This window comes from Mus caroli, chromosome 2 (genome assembly GCF_900094665.2).
Source record: "Mus caroli chromosome 2, CAROLI_EIJ_v1.1, whole genome shotgun sequence".
NCBI classification, from domain to species: Eukaryota; Metazoa; Chordata; class Mammalia; order Rodentia; family Muridae; genus Mus; species Mus caroli.
In genome coordinates, this window is record NC_034571.1 from 14,623,469 (window position 1) to 14,645,978 (window position 22,510).

General features: G+C 37.8%; 1 protein-coding gene and 1 non-coding gene across 12 annotated transcripts in view; both read left to right on the top strand.

Annotated features, from left to right (window-relative positions):
- Nucleotides 1-22,510, top strand: part of Mllt10 (MLLT10 histone lysine methyltransferase DOT1L cofactor) — a 148,775-nt gene that overhangs the window by 90,370 nt on the left and 35,895 nt on the right. For 10 of the 11 annotated variants that reach the window (XM_029473556.1, XM_021156842.2, XM_021156840.1 and 7 more), the window contains 4 exons: nt 6,818-7,073; nt 9,652-10,221; nt 17,160-17,204; nt 17,958-17,990. In XM_029473556.1, the coding sequence (XP_029329416.1) occupies nt 6,818-7,073; nt 9,652-10,221; nt 17,160-17,204; nt 17,958-17,990 (904 nt within the window). The remainder of the gene's footprint in view (nt 1-6,817; nt 7,074-9,651; nt 10,222-17,159; nt 17,205-17,957; nt 17,991-22,510) is intronic. The other variant, XM_021156843.1, reaches the window with a different exon arrangement.
- LOC115030424 lies at nt 6,206-6,309 on the top strand. Its single transcript, XR_003836029.1, has one exon. It is a non-coding gene; the product is annotated as a U6 spliceosomal RNA (small nuclear RNA).

The window sequence follows — 22,510 nt, forward strand, 5'->3', positions numbered from 1 at the left end:
TTGGACTGGGTCTCACAAGTTGAGTTGATTTCCATGGTGGGTGGAAAGAACCAGCTTTGAGAACAGTTTCCTGTGACCTCTACACATGTATATCCACCTTAGCAAACCCCACCCCACCATAAATCAAGAACATTAAACAAACAAAAAACTAGAACAGAATTTCTAAGTATTCTCCAGTGGTTCCTTTCTGTGAAGCACTGCGAGGTCTTTTTCCTAAATTCCCTGTGAGGACCTGCTAGAATTTCTTAAGGTAAAATTCATAAATGTAATTGTCTTTTTCTGGCATGTGTTCCTTTGCCTGGTCTATGCCTCTAAAATAGCTACCTTCTAACAATTCCCCAGTTTTAGTTTAGGCTGCTTGACTGTGTCCAGTGTTCTGTTGAGGTAAGTTGTTCTTCTCTGATTGGCTTCTCTGCTTTGTGATTTCACTTTTCTGACAACAGAAGAGTTGATAATCTTTCAGTTTGTTAAGCTTTTCACTTGTTTTAGAATAAACTTAAGACTTAGAGCTCCTTATGTTGGAGTGTAAGCTAGAACTCTTAGAATAGAGACATTTATTTATAGAAGTTTGTCTCTAAATATTACTTTTTCAACTTTGTTGTTTGCTTTCTTTCCTATGCATTTTTAAGAAATACATACTTTTCTTCTTTTGATTTCTTCTTTAACCCATTGATTAATCCGAAGAGTATTATTTACTTTTGAAATATCTTCCATAGGTATTTGTTTGTAATTTACTGATAGTTTTTTATATTTTCTATATGACTTGTTTTTTGACTATGTGTTCAGCCCATTTTTGTTGAAGGACAGATATGAATATCTGTTTGTTTGTTGCGGGGGTGGTGGTGTTTAATGTGTGTGAATGCATACACGTGTGAAGGCTAGTGTCAGATGTCTTCTTCCTTTATTACTCTGCTCTTGATTTCATCCAGGATCTCTCACTGAACCTGGAACTCACTGATACAGCAAATCTTATTGGCAGTGAGCTCAGGGGACCGTCTGTCTTTGTATTCCCAATGCTAGTATCATAAAGTCATATAGTCCGTTCCACTAAGGACTTCATGCTTGTACGACTGTGAACTCTAAACTGCACAGTCTGGAAAAGAGGAGCATCTGGGAGGCTTGGGGTAATGGGAGGGGCAGGTAAAATGTAATTTCAGAAAGTCAACCTCTGACCTGAACATAGGTGGACATAAAGATATACGCACAGACCATCAAACAGGCTGCAGAGAAGTAGGCAGAACGACCTACAGGCCAGCAACAGACATGCTGGTGAAGGCCATATTTTTAGAAAAACAAAACCAAAATCACAATAATGGCATGTGGCCAGGAGTAGTTATATAACATGTGTGCATCCATTTCTGTCTGTGGCTTTATTAGTTTTTTTTCACCATAAGTATGTGTGTGTGTGTGTGTGTGTGTGTGTGTGTGTGTGTGTGTTGTATTGCATTATATTACATTACATTGCATAGTGTATGTAGAGGTCAGAGTGAGGCTGTTTACATAGCTCTGGCTGTTGTGGAACTAAGTATGTACACCCAGTCTTTCTCCACTCTTGTTTCTGACTCAAGATAGTTTCTGTACCTGGCTCTCCTGGTTATCTAGGGAAAAATCTTTACGTTTTTGACCAATATTTTGCACCTCCTCAGAATGGCTGCATTTCTTTTGTCTCCTTGCCACTGTTGATGACAGAGCCTTCCTTGTGCAACAGTAGGGTACCAGCATGGTTTTTATTTTATTTTTTATTTTTTTGGTTTTTCGAGACAGGGTTTCTCTGTATAGCCCTGGCTGTCCTGGAACTCACTTTGTAGACCAGGCTGGCCTCGAACTCAGAAATCCGCCTGCCTCTGCCTCCCGAGTGCTGGGATTAAAGACATGCGCCACCATGCCCGGCGAGCATGGTTTTTAAATAAAATTATAACTGCAATGTTTTGATTCTGTGGAAGAGTCACTCCATTATTATAAATTTAAGACTTAGCCGGGTGTGGTGGCGCACGCCTTTAATCCCAGCACTCGGGAGGCAGAGACAGGTGGATTTCTGAGTTCGAGGCCAGCCTGGTCTACAGAGTGAGCTCTAGGACAGCCAGGGCTACACAGAGAAACCTTGTTTCAAAAAACCAAAAAAAAAAAAAAATAATAAAATAAATAAAAAAATAAATTTACGACTTTTGTTTGAAGTAGAGAATATTTTTTGCACCCAGTTACAACAACTTAGGTATATTAGTATTGTATCATATCAGTGGCCCAATGATTATAGCTGGCTGTGAACAACAAAAATCCCGCCCTCGGGGGCCGAGGGGGGGGGGAGGGGGCTTTCTTCCCGAGGCAGGGTTTCTCTAAAGCCCTGGCTGTCCTGGAACTCAAGCTGGTCTTGAACTCCTAGAGATCTGCCTGCCTGTGCCTCTGGAGTCCTGGGATTAAAGATATGTCTCACCAATGACCTGCATAAAGTATATTCTTAATTATTAAATTGCTTGTAAATCACAATAGGTTAATATTTGCATGCATAAAGGGATTCTCATTACAGCCAAGTAGATTTTTTTTTTTTTTCCCTAGAGGAAAGGATACAAAGACTGTATCATGTAGATGGGGAGATGGCTCAGTAGTTAAGAACATTGTTTGTTCTTGTAGAGGATCCAGATTTGGTTGCTAGTGTTCACATGGTGGGTAACAGCCAATTGTAATTCCAGTTCCAAAAGATCTGATATCCTCTTCTGTCCTCTGCAGGAACTGCACACTTGTGGTACATAGACAAGACACCCATTATACATAGAATAAAAACAAGTGAAGCTTTAAAAAAACCACATTAGTATATGTAAAAAGGACATGGGGAGGGGTTGTTTTGTAGCCATGGTTCAGTGAGCAAGAGCACATTGTTGCTCTTGTTGAGGACCTGGGTTCAATCCTCAGCACTCACATGATGGCTCTCAACCACACATAATTAGAGTAATTCCAGGGGTGTCTGACCCCTTTTGAACTCACCAGGCAGGCAGCAAACAGGCACTTGCTGTACTACCTTTATACGTGCAGGTGAGACACTGATAAATACTTTATAAAAAAAAAAAAAGACTGTATTGCCTTCTTTCGGGTATGTGCTAGCCAGCTTTCTATATCACTTGATGGCATACCCAAGGGGACCATTATAAGGAAGAGAAGTTTCTACACAAGAGTTTCAGAGGCTTTTGTCTGTAGTTATTTAGCCTCCTTTTTGCCTGCATGAGGTGGAGGCTGTCTGTTCATCTCAAGGTGAATAGGGGCTGTGGGCTGAGTGTCTCTGCTGCCTAACTTCTGTCCACTGGGCCCTACCTGTGTCCTGTAGGTTCCATTACCTTGAGCAACTCCAGCACATGCCTCAGCCAGCCTTTAACATATGGGCCCTTGGGAGACACTCTAAATCCAAACTCCACCAAGTACTGAATAAGTATCTTTTCTTCTTGTGTTGGAAATTGCATGAAAAGCCTATATTTTTATATTGTAAGATCATCCTCGGAGGGAGGGAGGTTCTGTACTATGGTGAGAGGAATTCTCAGACCCACTTAGTTCTGTCCCACTTTCCCTCCACCTTTAAACTTTTCTTCTTTGACTTTAAATGTTCACATGAAATTTCTGCAGTAGCTTACCACCTCAGCAGCACATTATTAATCAAGCACTTTTGAAATACCTTTAAAATATGGTGTTTAAGTCAAGATCTCTTTGAATGGAATCTGTGCTGTGTAGTCTTTGGGGGTAAGGGCAGTCCATTTTATAGAATACTTTAGAAGTAAAGTCATCAGTTAATTGTTTTTCTCCGTAAGTCAGATACTTTTGTAAAACTTAGAAGGCACAGAAAAAGGAATTAAAGTTAAATTTCAGTTACTTTATGTAGGCTTTAATAAGGGTTCTTAAAGGCCTCAGCTTCCCTTATAGCCCACCACCCACCAGAGGTAGTGAAAAAGAAAGGTTAATAGGGCAAAGGGAGATGTTTAGAAAAGGACCTGTTTAGAAATAGTTCTTTGGGGCCATTCCAATTTTGTTTATCAGCAGTCCAGTCTTCTAGCAAACACCAACACAAATCAGCTGTAGTCCAGTCCGCTTGGCAATCACCATTCACAATTGAGCAAAGGCAGTCAATGGAGAACAAACTACAAGGCCCCACCAATTGGCTGAAGTCCATGGAAGCGGCAAGAAGTTCCCAGAATATCACCAGAAGGTTTTTATCTATCTATCTGTCTGTCTGTCTGTCTGTCTGTCTGTCTGTCTGTCTGTCTATCTATCTATCTATCTTGAGACAGGGTTTTTCTGTAGCCCAGGGTTTCTTTGTGTAGCCCTGGCTGTCCTGGAACTCACTCTGTAGACCAGGTTGGTCTCAAACTTAGAAATCCGCCTGCCCCCGCCTCTCAAGTACTGGGATTAAAGGTGTGCGCCACCATGCCTGGCTCACCAGAAGTTCTTTGGCGAGGTACTCTCTATGAAGTCATGGCAAGCAAAGATCAGCAATGCAATGCAGGGCAAACTAATGCCAGAGCAGGGATCAGCACACCAGTGAGGCAGAGCCTCTACACCATCTGTGAGCTCATACTTATATTCTTTTTAAATATCACACATCCTCTCTTGCGTCTGCTTCAGCAAAACATCATATGATATAACTGAGTTTTCAAAGAAGCTGGAATTTTCCACTATAGACTTATTCAGTGTGATTTTTCTTTGTTTTTCCCCTCCCTCCCCCCACCTCTCTTTCTTTCTTCTGAATTTTAATTATTTCCTCATTGCTCTCTTAACTACCCATCCCTTGTTCATGGACAGACTTAGACTTTAGAATAAAAACAAGGACATAGTGTAAATAAATGAGGAAGTTGATTAGCACTCTTTAAAACTGTCTTGTAGATGTGAATACTGCATCTCCATTTACAGTGTTTCAGTTTCTGCTCCATCCTTTATTTGATGCTTGAGCAAAGCACAGGAGTCAAAACACCATTGTTTTTAGATGACTTAAGCTTCACTAGGCCATGCGTGAGGAGTGCTGAACCTCAGTTTTGGGGAAAAGTATCTGAAAGAAAGGTGATGGGGTAGTTTCCAAATTGACACCCTAGCCGGGAACAGGTTCATGCTTCTAAAGTAAGCATGAACTTTCATCAGCTTAATGTTACTAGTTTGTTAAAAGGTATTGTTTATTTTTTTTCCTGCCAGACTTTGAAGCCTTTCTTTTTTGATCTTGTTTGTGGATTATAGTTGAATAAGGCACTGACTATATTTTTTTTATGAGACGATGTTAGACTTATTGTTGAGATGTGTTATTGGCAGAGAGATTATAAGATGGTAGCAGAATTGTAGAATAAAAAGTTAAATGTTATGTATGTGAGTACACTGTTGCTGTCTGTCCTCAGACTCACCAGAAGAGGGTATCTGGTCCATTACCCATGGGTGTGAGCCACCACGTGGTTGCTGGGAATTAGACTCTACCTGAAAGATCAGGGCTAACCGCTGAGCCATCTCTTCAGCCCCCAAATTATTAGATTTTTAAAATATTTTTCCTAATCCTTTTGAACATTGAATTTGCAAAAATCACTATAATCATTTTGAAAATTGATTTTATTTTTCAATTTCAAATTTATTGTTATATAAAGTGTTACATGTGAAAGTTAATACTTGTATCTTTAAAATTTTTCATTTTCACATTAAATTTGATATTAGATACGTTACAAAGATTTATTCAAAATTTTAATGGTACTTCAAGCTAGTCAAGTGAATTTAGACTTCTCAGATACTTGCTTGTTTGTGCCCCCCCTCCCCCCGGTTTTTGCGAGTGTAATTTTGAAATAAAATTCTTGCTCCCAAAGGATGCTATGGTTAATTAGCATTGTCTGGTTTAAAATGCATCCACCCTCCATTTGTCAGTGTCTGGACATACTTGTAATTTAAGATGGTCACTAAAGCCCAGAAGTTGTTTGGGCAGTTATCTGCTTATTTCTAGTCCTAAATACATCAAGTGCGTTTCCTTCAATTTTAGAGAGAGACATATGTTTCAAAGGCTGAATCTCTCCTCTTTAAAGCTTGCATTCCTCCACATTCACCTTAGTATCACTCCTATATCTCAGAAGGAAACCTTGTATTCTAGTCTTGAGTGTGATCCTCTACTGGATTGATAATGCTCTTTCATTCTCATCAATTGTTGACTTGTGTTTTAAGCACTATAGCTTGTAGTTTCATGGCTGAGAAGTAGTATACTTTTGTGCTTGCTTTGGCAACACATACACTAAAATTGGAATGATGTAGAGAATAGCATGGCCCCTGTGCAAGGATGGCATGTAGGCTTGTGAAGGGTTCCATAGTTTTAGACCCAAACAAACCTATCACCTTGTTGAAAGAAATAACTTTAAAAAAAGTATATTTTTGATGAAAATAATGTTTGACAAATGAGTATCTTTGGTATTTCTGTGTATTATTTAAAGTTTATTACTAAGGCCAATTGTTATATGCTGCAGTCCGATCTTCAGACAGTCATCTTATCAATTATTGTTTAAAAAAAATAAGTGGTAGGGTGCTGTTGTATATAAGAAGTCAGGAGTATAAAGTGGTTGCCTCCACATGGAAGGCCCTGGGGTTGATCCGGGAGATTGTAAAACAACCCCCAAAAGGGTTGAAGTCGACTTCATGGTTTTTATGTTTTGTTGCATAATTTTCTTTGTTAGACTGCCTGACTTCTTTATAATGAAAATATTCACCTTTGTAAATTCAGTGCTTATTCGTCCTGTTTTCTTTAGCCAAATATAATTAGTTCTTTTTTCCTTTTACTTTCTGTTTTTTGTTTGTTTGTTTGTTTGTTTTTAAATCAAAATGTTAGACTTATACAAGCACTAGCAACAACTCCATATCTGGATCATTGAAGCGCTTGGAAGATACTGCAGCAAGATTTACAAATGCAAATTTCCAGGAAGTCTCTGCCCATACCTCTAGTGGAAAAGATGTTTCAGAGGCTAGAGGGTCAGAGGGCAAAGGGAAGAAATCTTCAGCTCACAGCTCAGGTCAAAGGGGAAGGAAGCCTGGTGCAGGAAGAAATCCAGGAACAGCTGTGTCAGCATCTAGCCCCTTTCCACAAGGTATTATAATGTTTTCATTAATGCTATGTCATACTAATAACTAATGACTATTCTAGATTACGTTAGTCGATAGTGTAGGGTTATTTCCAAAAATAGTTTTATGTTTTAAAATGTTTCTGGAACTTTTGCTCTCTTTATATTTGATGACTTATGTTTTTAAAGTGTAATTTTAATGTTTAAATGGCTATAGAATAGAGATTCAGATTGTGGAGAAAAACAGATGTAGTTTTCTTTTAAGAATAGGGATTTTCTTTCTATGGGTTTTTATTTACTTTTCCTAATAAAACTTTATTTTAGTAGGTGAATAAGATCTTAAATAGTGATACATCATAAACAATGCATTTATTACAAAGCTTGAAGTTAAAAGTAGACTTTTACTCAGCTGCAGTATCAACAGCTGCCTGTATAAACAGTGGACAGTATCTTAGGGCGTTTCCTAAATACTGTTTGGTGTTAGATTGAAATTCAATATTAACTGTGCTTGTGTCATTTTATGGAAAATAGGAGTACTGCTAAACTTCAGAATATATACACTTATGTGATTGTTTTATGAAATTTTAAATATGAACATATATCTTGAAAATCAGAAATTTTAAAGTTGGTGGAGGGGAGTAAAATAAATAGCTTTTTTACTTGTGTCCATTGTTCCCCTAGCAGTGAATACAAAAAACTGCCATTTCCCTTTGCCGAAGCATTTGTTACACTTAAAATCCAGAGCCTTGCAAGAATATGTAAACAGTAGATTGCTAATCTGTTGACCTTTCATTAAGAATTATTTATATATTTCATACTAGTAGTGATTTAGAGCCACAGATTTATAACTCTTTGGTATATGTGAATGCATATAGTCTTAGAACAAAAAGTTATGTAAGCACAGGTAAAACAGCCAGAGACACTATTATATTTAAGTAAAAATATACCACTCTGAAAATTAGTCAAACCTTAATTAACCTTATATTGAAATTTCATTCTCATCTTGAATGAATATTGTATTAGTAGAATTCAAACAATAAGACTGTTAAAACAGTTTATTTAATTTGAGATGTAGCCTAGGGCCTTTAATACCCTATGTGAATTCTGATCTTCCTCAGCCTTCCAAGTGTAGGGATTATAGTATGGCTTGCTAGGCATTATTTTCTTAAGTGTTTATTTTTATAAAGTGCTAATCCATTTTGAAAAGTTAGCTTCTATCCTTTTTGGAATATTTAAAAATGTTTTTAACCTCTTAAGACATAGCAGAAAAATGTGTTATAGTTAAATAACTGAGATTATCAAAATATGAAGATAGGGTGTTTCAGATTGTCATGCTTTTAATTAGTGGTACCGTGTGAATTTTAGAAAATTTAAATATACCAAGTTCTTAAAAGTATTTGGTTTTTGAATACCTCTTTTCTCTGTGTGTGCGTGTGTTGGTGTTCGTGGGCATTGAGACTAGTGTCTTCCGTGCGCTATGCAAGCACTCTGTCACTTAGACCTACCTAAGTTTAGTTAATGAGTCAGATGGTAGAGCTAGGTCTGTTTAGCGGCTTATTTCATTTGGCAAACACTAAGAGTTTTTTGAAATGAGAGTGATGGATCAAATTGTCTCCTCCCAGTGCAATTTTCTACCAGACAGACAAGAACTTTGAGGTTCTTAAACTGCATAATATTAGGGGGTTGCCAAGTGATTTTTGACTAAGAGTGAGGCTAGAATAAGCAGTTGGAAAAGAGGCATAGAGGAGCTACCTCTTCCATGATCTTTCATTTTTGCTTTTAGATTTTTTACTTTATGTGTGTGAATGTTTTTTGTGTATACCATGTGCATCACTGAAGAGGTCTGAAGAGGACATCAGAATCCCTGGGACTAGAGTTCTGAGCCACCATGTGGATGGTGTGGGCTGAACTTGGGTCCTCTGCAAGAGGAACAAGTGCTCTTTAACCATTGAGCCATCTGTCCACATGATCCTTCATTTTTAAAATCAATAAGATGATATTCATGGCTGGTTTTCCATTATGAAACTTCATGGAAGTTGGACAAGGAGAATATAAGGTGTAACTTAGGACATGAAGTCATATTTTTTTGATGAGTGGATAGATTTGGCTGAATAATCATGGATAAGGCCTGTTGTTATAACTTATAACCTGAGAAATGTTTTGCAGTTTTACTATAATTTGGAACATTTACATTACATGCTTGAAAAAGACAGTCCCCTGGAGAGGGAGCACAGTGGGGTTTTGTCAGACACTCTGTCTGTTGAGTCTTCCTGTATAATGCTTCTAATGGTTTGGAGGGAGTAGAGACACTCTGATCAATGTTAGTCTCAGGAGTAGGCTACAATTTAAGAGATGTATGTATGATACTACCTTTGACAAATTTTTTAAAAGATAATTTTAGAGGTGAAGTTGGTTTCAGTAGTAACTGTTCTCATATTTGTTAGGTAGTAATGCCCTAAGTTTTGTAATTTACTTTAGGAAGTCCGTCCTTTTTGATCATTGCAATTTGTCTATTGCTTAGAGGAACATTTTATCCAATTTATCTTCTTCCTCCACCTTTGTTCTGTTTTGTTTTGTTTTTTTGCTTGTGTATATTTTGCTACAGGCAGTTTTTCAGGAACTCCAGGCAGTGTAAAGTCATCTTCTGGAAGTTCAGTGCAGTCTCCCCAGGACTTCTTAAGCTTTACAGACTCAGATCTGCGAAACGACAGTTACACTCACACCCAGCAGTCATCATCAACCAAAGATGTACATAAAGGAGAGTCTGGAAGCCAGGAAGCGGGAGTAAACAGTTTTAGCTCTTTAGTTGGTCACCCTGTGACCTCAACTGTTATTTCACAGCCTAAAAGCTTTGACAATTCACCTGGAGAGTTGGGTAGTTCGAGCCTCCCTACAGCAGGATATAAGCGGGCTCAGACTTCTGGTATAGAAGAAGAAGCTGTAAAGGAAAAGAAACGAAAAGGAAATAAGCAAAGCAAACATGGCCCCGGCCGACCCAAAGGAAACAAAAATCAAGAAAATGTCTCTCACCTCTCAGTTTCTTCTGCTTCACCAACATCGTCCGTAGCATCAGCTGCAGGAAGTGTGACAAGCTCTAGTCTTCAGAAATCTCCTACACTGCTCAGGAACGGAAGCTTGCAGAGTCTCAGTGTCGGCTCGTCTCCAGTTGGCTCAGGTAAGGGGCTGTGCCTTGTTTGCCCCTCAGTCACTCCGCAGCCCTTTCTTTCACGACTCCAAAGAGTTGTGAACAGTTGTTCTGAGGGTGCTCTGAAGTGCTGGTACATTTAATTAAGATTGACATTTGTTCATTTTTATTTTTTTTAAGTTTATTTTATTATTATTTGTTTTTAAAGGCAAGGGCTTATTAAGTAGCCCAAGCTGGCCAGGATCATTGTGTAACCAAGGCTGGCCTCAGAGTCTTGATCCTTCTGGATCAGCCTCCCAAGTGCTGGGGTTGCAGCTGTCTGTTACCATGTTGGCCATTTTTAGGGAGGAGATCGCATTTACTGTAGCACATGTATATACTATGTGGGCCTTGGATTATCAGGTGGCAACAGCTTTCACCCTCTGAGCCTTCTCATAGACCCTAGATTTTCCATTTCCTACTGAGAAAGAAAGTACCCTACAATCCTAGAAAACTATTTGGTGGTGTAATGTTTAGCATCACTCTCATTTTACGTAGTTAACTGTATGTAAACAGCTTTATTAGTCATCCATTACTTACCTCTCAGTTGAGTTTTTACACCCCTGCATATTATGTATAACACCAAACCAGGATTCATATTTTAAATGTGAACATGTCTGTATTCATTTTTTGGTTTTGTATTTAAAGTTATTTTGCTAAACTTAATTTTTTAGTTTTTATTTTTCTTGGTAATTGTACATAAGTAAAATGAATTTTTGGAGCCTTTTTTCCCATAAGTGATAAATTTAGGATTTTGTGTCAAGTTATATCTGAAATGATTTAAAATTTGTTTTTTTTTTAACCATTATTATTTTTTAATCTGAAATGAGAGTTGACTTCATAGATTTGAAAGTGGTCCCAAGGCTTGCTTTTATTTTTAATTTTGAAATCTTATACCAATTTTGTCTAGAACTGACTCTCTCTGAATTGGCTGTGAATCAGTTGTCTGTGTATCTTGGTGCTGAGATTAGAGGTGTGCTTCACCATACTCACTTTATCATCATTTTTATGACAGTCTGAATGAGTATGTAGAATCTATGTCACTGGTATGTTTCTGTGTAACCTGTAATTTGTGTTACAAATCTTTTTAATTCTTAAAAAAACTGGAAGTATGTATTTTGTGTATGAGTATACTGTAGCTGTACAGATGGTTGTGAGCCACCATGTGGTTGCTGGGAATTGAACTCAGGACCTCTGCTCGCTTTAGCTCAAAGATTTATTTATTATTATATGTAAGTACACTGTAGCTATCTTCAGACACACCAGAAGAGGGTGTCAGATCTCATTACTTATGGTTGTGAGCCACCATATGGTTGCTGGGGTTTGAACTCGGGACCTTCAGAAGAACAGTCAGTGCTCTTAACCACTGAGCCATCTCTCCAGCCCCAGGAAGTATGTATTTTATTCTTCTTAAATATTTATGTTAATGTGTATGATTGCTTGTGTGCCTGTGTACCATGTTAGTGCCCAGTGCCCTCAGAGTCCAAAAGTATGCATAGGCTGGCCTGGAACTGGAGTTAGAGATGATTGTGAGCTGCTTTGGGTATAGGAAACTGTACCCGAGGCTTCTGCAGGATCTCACTAAGTAGCTCTGGCCAGCTTAGAACTTGCTATGTAGATCAGACCAGCTTCAGAACTAGGATATTTGATTGCCTCTGCCCTGTGAGTGCTGTGATTAAAGATGTGCACCACCACAGCCCACCACAAGTTTTTCTTTTCATTTTTTTAAGATTTATTTTTATTTTCATTTATGTGTATCTGTGTGATGCTACATAAATGTGTGTGGGTACTAATGGGTGTCAGAGAGGGCAGTGGGTCTCCTTGAGAAGAGGTTAACATCTCCATTTGATAAAGTTGTGTGTGTGTGGGGGGGTGGGTGGCAGTGGCATTGAACCCTGGTCCTCTTGAAAAGCAACAAATGCACTTTACTACCATACCATCTCTCTACCACCAACCCTTAACAGTTTCAAGTTTCATTTGTCTGGTTTTATTTTTCTTGAATATGAGATAAACAGCTTTTAATAAATCTTGACTGTAAACTTCACCCCTTTTGTTCCCTTTGGATTTCTGAAGGTTGAAATAAGATTCAGCTAAGATACATTATTATATCAATTTTATTTATCCTGAGAGAAGGAAGAAATGATGTGTAGATAAAGACGTGAAAAATGTTCATTATAATTTCATATTGTATATTTTGCAAATACAAAATAAATCAAAACTTTGAATGGTTTATTAGCTTCAGTAAGCAGAAATAACTGATCATTTCAAGAAAGAAGCATATGTATGTGTGTGTATATATAAATATATATGTGTGTGTGTATATATATATATATGTGTGTGTGTGTGTGTGTGTGTGTGTGTCTATATGTATCTGATATGTTAGGTTTCATTAAGTACATTTTATTTGTATCTCCTTTTATAGTAGTTTTAGAAAGGACTATTGATTTCCCCTTCCACAGGTGATAAAACTGAGGTTTGAGGGTAGCCCAAGGCCATACAACCTGGAGTTTGTTTGTTTGTTTCTAATAAATGACATCGATGCCTGTCGTAGTTTGCACCCAGCCCCCACTTTAGTGGGATCTACAGAGCAGTTAGATGAGATTGCTGCACTAAGGTCCTTACGGAGTCTTGGTGTTTTGGACATGTTGTGTTGGGTATTCTTTGTGTTCAGTACTTGTCTTTTATAGGATGTTTACCACGGTCCCTAGCCCCTTCTCATTCGTTTCTAGTAGCACTCTCCCCATAATAAATATGTCTCCAGACGGTGTTAAGGGTCCCCAGGAGGCCCAAATTGCCTCTGGTTAGAACTACTGTTTCAGGAGGTGGGAAGAATAAATTACAGTGGGAACAAAGTTCATTAAAAAGATTTAAATATATTGCACATTTGAATAAATGTTTTTATTTATGTTTCCTTTGAGACCATAAGGGCCTAGCAATCAGCCTTAGCCTTTTGCCGGGGAAAGCAAATTTAAATAAATTTACTTACAAAAAATTGTGGTCATATAATTTTTTAGCAAAAATTATAATAATTCATTGAGTACCTTGTTCAGAATACAAAGCTAAATTTGTTTCTGTGATCTTCACTGAGTCCTGTAATTTTGTAACTTAGAATTTGAAATTCAAAGTTACATTTGAGTGTTTCTTTAAAATATGTATCTTTTGATTAATGGAATTAAAAAAATAACAAATTTACAGCTTTTAAGAGATTTTAAAAAACTAACCTATTGTAAATTTAGAGAGATTTTAAACATGAAATGTAATATTTCTTTCAGAGAGCAGAGTGTAGTACATTAGTTGCAGTAAAAACCGTAATTCATATTTCTTTTACCTTGTCATTATGAAAATATAACCCTCTAGAGGGAATTCCCATTAGAAGATATAGTTTTAAATCAGCAAATTACCTGAAATTTTAATATGCAAATACTTTTAAGTCACAGAGGCAGGAGGATTTCTGAGTTCAAGGCCAGCCTGGTCTACAGAGTGAGTTCCAAGACAGCCAAGGATATACAGAGAAACCCTGTCTTGAAAAACCCAACCAACCAACCAAAACAAAACCAAACATAAAACCCCCAAACCCAATTTTACTTAAACCTAAGATAAGTCATTTTACACATTTCTAATGCAAGTTTCATAACTAGATGTTAAAGTTGGGGGTTTAGAGTCTATGGTAGGAGGTTGGTACATCAGCAACTGTTGCTGAGTACTCGGTGTGCCAGGCCCTGTAGGAAGCACTTATGCACTAAGCACTATTACTTATATGTAGGATAAGACAAAGACACACAAATATTACAGCTCTAAGTGCTGAAGCTACTTTCCTGATTTGAGAACAATTTTGTTATAAAATCTAACAGATAATTGTCAGTCACCTGTAACCAATGGAGTGCATGAGCAAGTTTAAACAAATAATATAACTTTGTTCTGATTTAAAAAAAAAAGTAATCTTTTCCTTTGGGCTAAACTTTAAATTTAGAAGTCTTCCCTCTGCTCCCCAATGAAGTAGGAAGAAGCCAGGTATGGTGGCATGTTCTCTTTGTCCCAGGACTAGGCGGGGGCGGGCAGAGAATCTCCTGTATGTTCAAGGCCAATCTGGTCTACGTAGGAAGTTCTAGGTCATCTAAGGGCCATACAGTTGAGACCCTGCCTTTTAAGTGCTGTAATCCCTTTCCTTCTCTCCCCTTTCCTCCCTTCTCTCACTCTTTTTTAATAACATGTTGAGAAGTTAGTAATGGTGACATTATTTTTGGAAGCACTGGATAGATGTGGACAAGTGTGTCACAGTGGTTAAGTGAGGTTAAGTGCTGTTGGTCACGCTAGTTACTTCTCTACTGACAGCACAGGACTTTGGACAAGATGTAAAACTTTGCCTTTTTAAAGTGGAGTTCACACAGCAGTAAGCATGGAGTATATATCCTGTGTATACACTCAGTATCCTGTGTAATTGTACACGCCCTTCAAGTGCCTATAGTTAGGCTGCAGTACAAGTCATTGTATTTGTAAAGTTTATATTAAGTTGGAAAAGACTAGAGAGCCATACTTTGAAGAAGAAAAAGTAGTTCAACAATATTTGCAGAAAAGGAAAAAAAAATCTTTATTTACGGGATGAAACTAATTGAGTCATAGTTGGAACTGGTCATGATTTTGTAGATGGGTTTAGATGAGTTTATTGAGGGGGAGGTCCAGGGTGAAGAAACAGGACATTTTGGACTATTTCTGGTCTTTGATTATCTCTGTGTTTTTAACGGAAGACAAAACCAAGTTGCCTCATTAAGTCTATAGTAACAGTATGTCTTGTGTTTGAGAGTACTAAAATGTTACAGAATACCACAGGTACTGCTGTTGCCATTGTTATTAGAATTAAGTCTATTTGATTTTGTTTGTGCTAGCCAAAGCTCTCCTGGAACTAGAGATCCTCCTGTCTCAGCTGCCCAAGTAATAATAATAATAGTAAGATTTCTTATAGATTAAATTTAGGTTAAGAGCACTTAATACCTGTGTGCCCCTCCCCCCAATATTTTATTTTATGTGTGTCAGTATGCAGTTATGTGTTTGCATATTTGTGTGTGTGTGTATATACACATATACGTATGTATGTACACACACACACACACACACACACATATGTGTGTGTGTGGGGGGGAGAGTGTGTATGTCCACTTGGACCTCGTGTGAGTGTTTGTGACTTGTACCACATGCATGCTTGTGCTCATGGAAGGCAAAAGAGGGCATTGAATCTCCTGGAACTTCAGTTAAACAGTTGTGAACTGCTATTTTAGTGCCTGCAACTGAACTAAAGTCCTCTCTACAAGAGTGGCAAGTGCTTTTATCCACTGAGCTGTCTTCCCAGCTCTGGGTCCTGATCTTTTGAAACATTGAACAATTGAATATTGTATTTTTCTTCTGTTTCTCTGTCATATACAAAGTCATGATTTATGGTGCTTGTCTATCTTGATAGTAAGATTCTGATTTGATATTTCTTGTAGATAAACTTTCAGGTTATGAGCACTTACTAGCTGTGTGCCCTCCACAGTGGGTCAAGTAATTTACCTTGCTAGCATGAGGTGGAGTTCAAATCCCTAGAATTCTAAGTAAAGCGGCATGTGATAATATGCATCTGCAATTCCAGTTCACCGTTAGCAAGGTGGGAAGAAAACCAGGGTCCCCAGGCATTCTTTCGCCAGGTAGCCTTATGTACCCATCAGTGAACATTGAGAGACCCTGACTCAAGCAAGGTGGAAGGTTATCCTCTGACATTCACCCAGGTGTCCTGATACCCAAACACGCACGCACAAGCAAATGAAAAAGGAGACAGGTGAGGTCACTTGGTAGGCAAAGACACCTGACTTGCAGCCCTGCTTACCTGAGTTTGATCCTGGTGAAGGTGGGCGAAGAGAACGGCACAAAATTGTCCTTCTACCTTTATATATGCATGGCATGGTGCGCCCACACCTAGCTATAACAAGAGGTTGATGGTTTAATATTGTTTATTGCAGCATAATGTATCTCTTTCCAAATACACAGTTTCCTGATTTTAAAAATAGAAGCCTTAAAATCATTAATATAATGCTGATAAAAATACTGTTTGTAAAATATAATATACTTGGAAGTTGGTCTTAGTTCTGTGGTGGTGATAAATGGTACAGAGGTGGATTATGGAAAGACACTTTGTAGTTAGTCATAGAGGCAAGGTCTTGAAGAGACAACTCAGGATTGCTGCCCCCCCATGATTGTAGTTTCTGTCAACTAAAGATTGCTAGTGATCAACTTCTAAATAGTCCTGTCAGAAAGCGATTTAAGGGAAGAAAGGAGCTTATTTCAGCTTAAACTTTGAGGTTCTAGTCTGGCATTGTGGAGGAAGTTAAGCCAGGAAGTTCTGATGAGCTAGTCAGAGCAGCAAGAATTGAATGCATGCTTGCTGTTTGTGGTTAGCTTGGTTTCTCCAACTCAGACATAGTTCAGAACCCCTTGTCTAGGGAGTGGTGGTATGCAGAGTGAGCTGTGTGTTTTGCACATCACTTAAGACAATCTCACAGCCAGGCCCACAGGCTAACCAGTATATACAATCTGTTGTTGAGACTCTTTTTCCCAAGTGATTATAGTTTATAGACGTCTGGTGGTTATCACAAACACATTTATTCTCAGGCACTTGCTAATGGACTTGATATGTAAGTCCTCATATATTTCTCTTACTCTCTATGCATATACATGTGTATTCTTGAACTACCTGATTAATATTTGTGATAATTGTGTATGATTTTTACCCCTTATATGCCAAATACTAGAGTATAATTTTCATTTTTCCAGGTCTGCTTTGTCTTGTTAAGTGGACTTTGCCATGAATTCTCCCCATTTTTCTGTTCTGTTTCTTTCTTTGTCTGTCCTTAACTTAATAGCAATTTCTTTGCTGATTTCCCTTTCTTCCTTATCCACAGAAATTTCCATGCAGTATCGACATGATGGAGCTTGTCCAACAACTAGTAAGTTGTCCAACTGGGTTAGTAAGCTGGGCTTTCTGGCTCTTAGTTCAGTATCTTTTCTGATGTATTAATGTGTATGTATACCTTTCAAAGTCTTAAGTTTTATTTCCAAAATGCATTAGATTTTTATTATGAAGATTTTTTTCTCTTACAAAGATATCTTTATATTCTGCATTTTCTTGTGTTTCAGATCTGTGTTATAGTCAAATACTGCAAATTTTAGCTATTACTGATTTTTTTTTTTTAAACTATGGTACTTATGTTTTAGAATTGTGACCTCTGCCCTTGGTGACATGCTGTTTTCAGTATTTGGGTGCCATTTAGCCTTAATGTAAATATAATTTTTCGGTATTTATAAATTAGCTTTATGTTTGGAAGGTGAAAATAAAAGTTGATAGGATTAGAAGGCATAATGAGATTTTATTTTATAACGTTTGATTGTGCTTTAAGATTGTAGAGATACTATGTAGATGACAAGAGATGCTATGTTGATAGAATTTTTAAAGCAATTTTCAAAAATATATTAAACTAAGGAAAGTGTCACCATTGTGACAGTGCACCTAACATATTATATCAGTTACTAGGTCATGTGTTAGTAAATGTATGTATAAAGCTTTTAGTTTTAATAATTCAAGTAATAGATCTGGTAGACATATTGAAATTTTGTTAAGCAGATTCAGTCTGTGCCTATGTTTTTCTTTTGTGTGTTTGAGAATGATCTTAACCTGACGTCCTTTTTTCCTTACTCAAAAGCCTTCTCAGAGTTGCTGAATGCAATACACAATGGTAAGTTTTATTAGATCTTCTCTGGTGTTCACTTATCACAAACGTTGCCTTTTATCAAAAAACTCAATTGAACATTAGCATGATCTATTGACTAGATGGCATCTAGTACCTCAATGAGCCAAGTAATTGTTCTGCACATCAGTAAAAACTCTGTATCCTGCCTTTGGAGATGTGATCAGTCAGTGAAGTTTATCAGTCTGAATTTATTGTCTCTGTAGTTCTGAAAGTTCTATGTTCGCAAATAGTTTACTTTTTTCAAGATCTTTCCTACTAATGTATTAGTAATTATAGGAATTACAGTAAAAACAACAGGAACTTGCTTTTAACCACAATGTAGAATGTGAATTTTGATTTTTCAGAAAGTTTTTTTTAAAAAATATTTTATTTCAGGTAGTGAATAAGTATTTCAAACTGTATTTATTTGGGGAGACCAGTAAGTGTGCATATGTATATATTTTGAAGAGTGCATTCTCTCTCTCTCACAAGTTCCCTGGATTAAGACAGTTGTCCAGTTTGGTAGTAAGTGCTTTTACCTGCTAAGCCATCTTGCTGACCTTGAAAATATTTCTTCCCAGTATTAACACTATTAATGTAGGTTTTATTTAGCAGGTGAAGTTGTGTTTCCTTCATACTGAGAACAGACGTAAATGAACCTTTTTTTTAGCTGTAAATGCAAATGAAAGATGGATTTCCAGTAAATGATTATTTAGTCTATGATGAGTTTTCCTTTTTTCCAAGTGCAGATTTTTTTTTTTTATTTCTGATAAAATTGTATTTTAAGCCCTACTGATAAAAAATATGCCTATCAATAGAGTAACTGTTTTGGTTTGTTGTGTATTGGTTAATCTTAAAATCAGGTTAACCATACTGTCATAGACATTTACCATTTTGTTTCCTTTTTTTTACTTTAAAACAAAAAGTGTGTGTATATGTGTGTGCATGTGTGCATACACTCTTGTGCCTGTGTATACATACACGTGTATGAGATAGGGAGGGCACTATACATGGAGATGAGAGGACATCATAGGTTTAGCAGTTATCAGGTCTGTGCTGTAAGTGTTCCTATCCACTTTGTCATTTTGCTGCTTCCTAAGTGGGGTGCTTGTCTGTCTGTCTGTCTGTCTCTCTGTGGTGTGAATGTGTGCACACATATACTGCAGGAGTGGGTATTCTTTTTTTTTTTTTTTAATGGAGAGTTCCCTACTCCTTTTTTTTTTTCACAGGATAAGTATCAAATAGTTCTGTTGCCCTCTATCATGCCAGGAAGTCTGTTTTTCTATTCACTTGCATTCTAATCTGTTAAGATGAGTAGTAATGTTTTTTCTCACGTTTTTAAAAAAAGATTTATTTATTATATGTAAGTACACTGTCGCTGTCTTCAGACACTCCAGAAGAGGGAGTCAGATCTCGTTACGGATGGTTGTGAGCCACCATGTGTTTGCTGGGACCTGAACTCGGGACCTTGGGAAGAGCAGTCGGGTGCTCTTGCCCACTGAGCCGTCTCACCAGCCTTCTCACTGTTAATAGAGCCAGTTCCTAGAGTCTTTTCTCTTTAGCACTGGAATACTGTTGCTTTTAAGCAATGCCATGTCTCTTCTTTCCAGCTCTGCAGGATAGAATTGGGAAGCACACACATCCGCCTTTGTCATGTGGCTTGATTTACAGAGAGGCTTCTAGATGTCCACCATTATGTTGTTAGCTGTTTTCCATAGATGGCACCATATATCAGGTTGATGAAATTCGTTTACTGACTTGATCTCCTTGTTTTAGGTCACTCAGAATTCCTGTTTTTTGTATTAGTTTTGTTCATTGTATATTTAGTGACAGTTTTATTTCAGTCACATTAAATACTTGACCTATAACTATGGAAATGCTATTCATAGTAGTTTCATCTAAACATTCCATTATTCGTCTTTCTATACAACCCATTTTGGATTCCCCCTCCCCCTCCTCCTCTTTCCCCTTCCTCTGCTCATTGTTGACAGGGTCTCATGTAGTCTGTGTAGTTAAGGGTGCCATAATCATTAGCCCTGCTTTTACTCTCCAAATGCTGGAGTTATAGTTGGGGGCTATGTGTCTGGCTGTGTTTTCATTATCACTGTTTCCTTCTTTATGATGCCTTCTACAAGAAGGAAGGATCAGATGTCGTAAGGTATGCAATACCTTTAAATCATTAATTCTTAGCTTACATTCTTCTAGATTAGTAGGGTGTGAAAATATGTGTTGTGATTTAGAGAGTGGTACCAGTACTTGAAATCCTTAGTTTTCACATAGACAACACTTATCAGTACAAGAATCTGTAAAATACAGAACCTTCTTCCTCAAGACTCTCCTCCGTTTGATACATATACATTCCATGTAGGAGATTATTATCACATTTTTTTTTTTATTTTTTGAAAATGCGTACTATAAATGTATCCTGCTTTGGTGGAATGCAATCTAAACATGAGATAAATATGTTTATTAATAGAATTTTGAATAAATAGCATTAAGATTTTGTGATCTGCAATAGGAAAGAGTTTGGAGTAAAGGAAAATTAGCTTTGATGGATGAGCTGTGCTGAGCATAGCATTTGACCTGTCTACTCATAGCAGTTAGCGATTTGGTAGAGCTAATCAGTCCGTCATTTCCAGTCTCAGGTACACAGCACAGGTAGGCAGCTACGCAGGCTGTATTAGTACTTTGTCATCCCCACTAAGGTGCATTTGTTACTTTTTTGCTGCTTTGATAAAACACCATAGCAAAGAGCATCTTGGGGGAGGAAATGGTTTATTTCAGCTTATATCTCTCAGATGCCAAGGAAAATCAGGGCAGTCATTCAAGACACAAACTTGGAGGCAGGACCTAATGCAAAATCCATGTCAGAGCCCTTCTTCCTGGCTTGCTCTTCCTGGCTTGCTCAGCCGGTTTTTCATAGCACCTAGGAGTACTCCCCCAGGGTTGTCCCACCCTGCTGTAAGCTGGTCCTTCCCACATTAATCCTCAATCAAGAGCATGCTCCATAGGCTTGCCCAAGGTCCATTGTGGTGGGAGCATGTTCTCAATTGAGGCTTTTTCCCTTTCCAGATGACTATCTTTAGTCAAGCTGACATAAAACTAGCCAGGAGTCAGACTGTGCAAGGTGCTAGTGATAACTAATACTTGATTCAGAACATAAGGAAAACAATAGCATTGGCTTTTAAATCAATAAATCCAAAGTAGTTGATTTTTTTTGGGTTATGAAAAACATAGTACACTAGTTATATAGGAAAGTTCTTTTGATCATTGCACATAAGAATTGAACAAACTTAACGCCAAGACAGAAACCAAATAGAATTTTGTTAATAATATAGCCAGATATTATGGGGACCTGAAGAGGAATGTGAAAGTCAGCCTCCTACCTGCCTCCTCCAAAAAAACAAAAACCAACAAACTTATAGTTGTTGGTAAATTAATTGAGTAGCAATTTCTGGGGGTGGGTGGAAAGGAAGGCCGTAATTCGCTAGCATTTAGCACATAGAGCAATTGCACTTGTGCAGAAAGAGCACTGTAGCTACTTCATACAGAGGTGATGAGAGAGAAACTCTTGTTTGTAATTGAAAAATTCTGGTAAAGAGGACAAAGAGATGAGATTAATTTTTATTTTACTTGCTTTGGACATTATTTCAAGACAAGAATTATCTGTTTCTCAGGCTGGTCTTGGATTTCTAGACTCTGGTTATCTTTCTTTGCTCGCCTCTCCAGTGCTGAGGCTACGGATTTTTATACCACCGTGCTCTGTGGTATCAAGTTTATCTTAAAATACTGAAGTCTTCATACTGAGAGGGAAACTTGTAGAGAAAGGGTATCAGATTCAAGAGAAGGCTTTTTGACGGAGCAAGCATCTGGAGCTGATGGGAAGACTGGCAAGTGGAAATACTACAGCATAAAACATGAACTAGCTGTGAGAACATCCTGTGCAATGTGACAGTTTAGTTTTCAAAATTAGGTGATTTTTTTTTTTAAAAAGAATTATTGTTTGGTGAATTTTATTGTGAAATGTTCATATATCCATGTTCTTGCTGATCCTGCCCAATTCCCTGGCCTTGTTCTTTGCTGTCTGTCTTCCTCTCCCTCCCCAAAGTCGTCTTCTGCTTTCATGCCATGTACATTTTATTATCCTCACCTGTCCTCTGCTCTCTAGTTATTTTCACACTTGTATCTGTGTCTGTTGTGTATGTGCCCACGTCAGGAGGCATATAAGTATTGGAAATGGGTCTCTCATACTCCATAGGTTCTAGAAATGGAAGTTAGGTTTTCAGGATTGGAAGCAAGTACCTTTACCTGATGAGCCATTCTTTTAGTTACTCTTCTATTACTGTGAAGAGACACCATGACTAGGGCAACTTATAAAAGAAAGCATTTAGCTGGGCGTGGTGTCGAACGCCTTTAATCCCAGCACTCGAGAGGCAGGCGGATTTCTGAGTTCGAGGCCAGCCTGGTCTACAAAGTGAGTTCCAGGACAGCCAGAGCTACACAGAGAAACCCTGTCTCGAAAAACC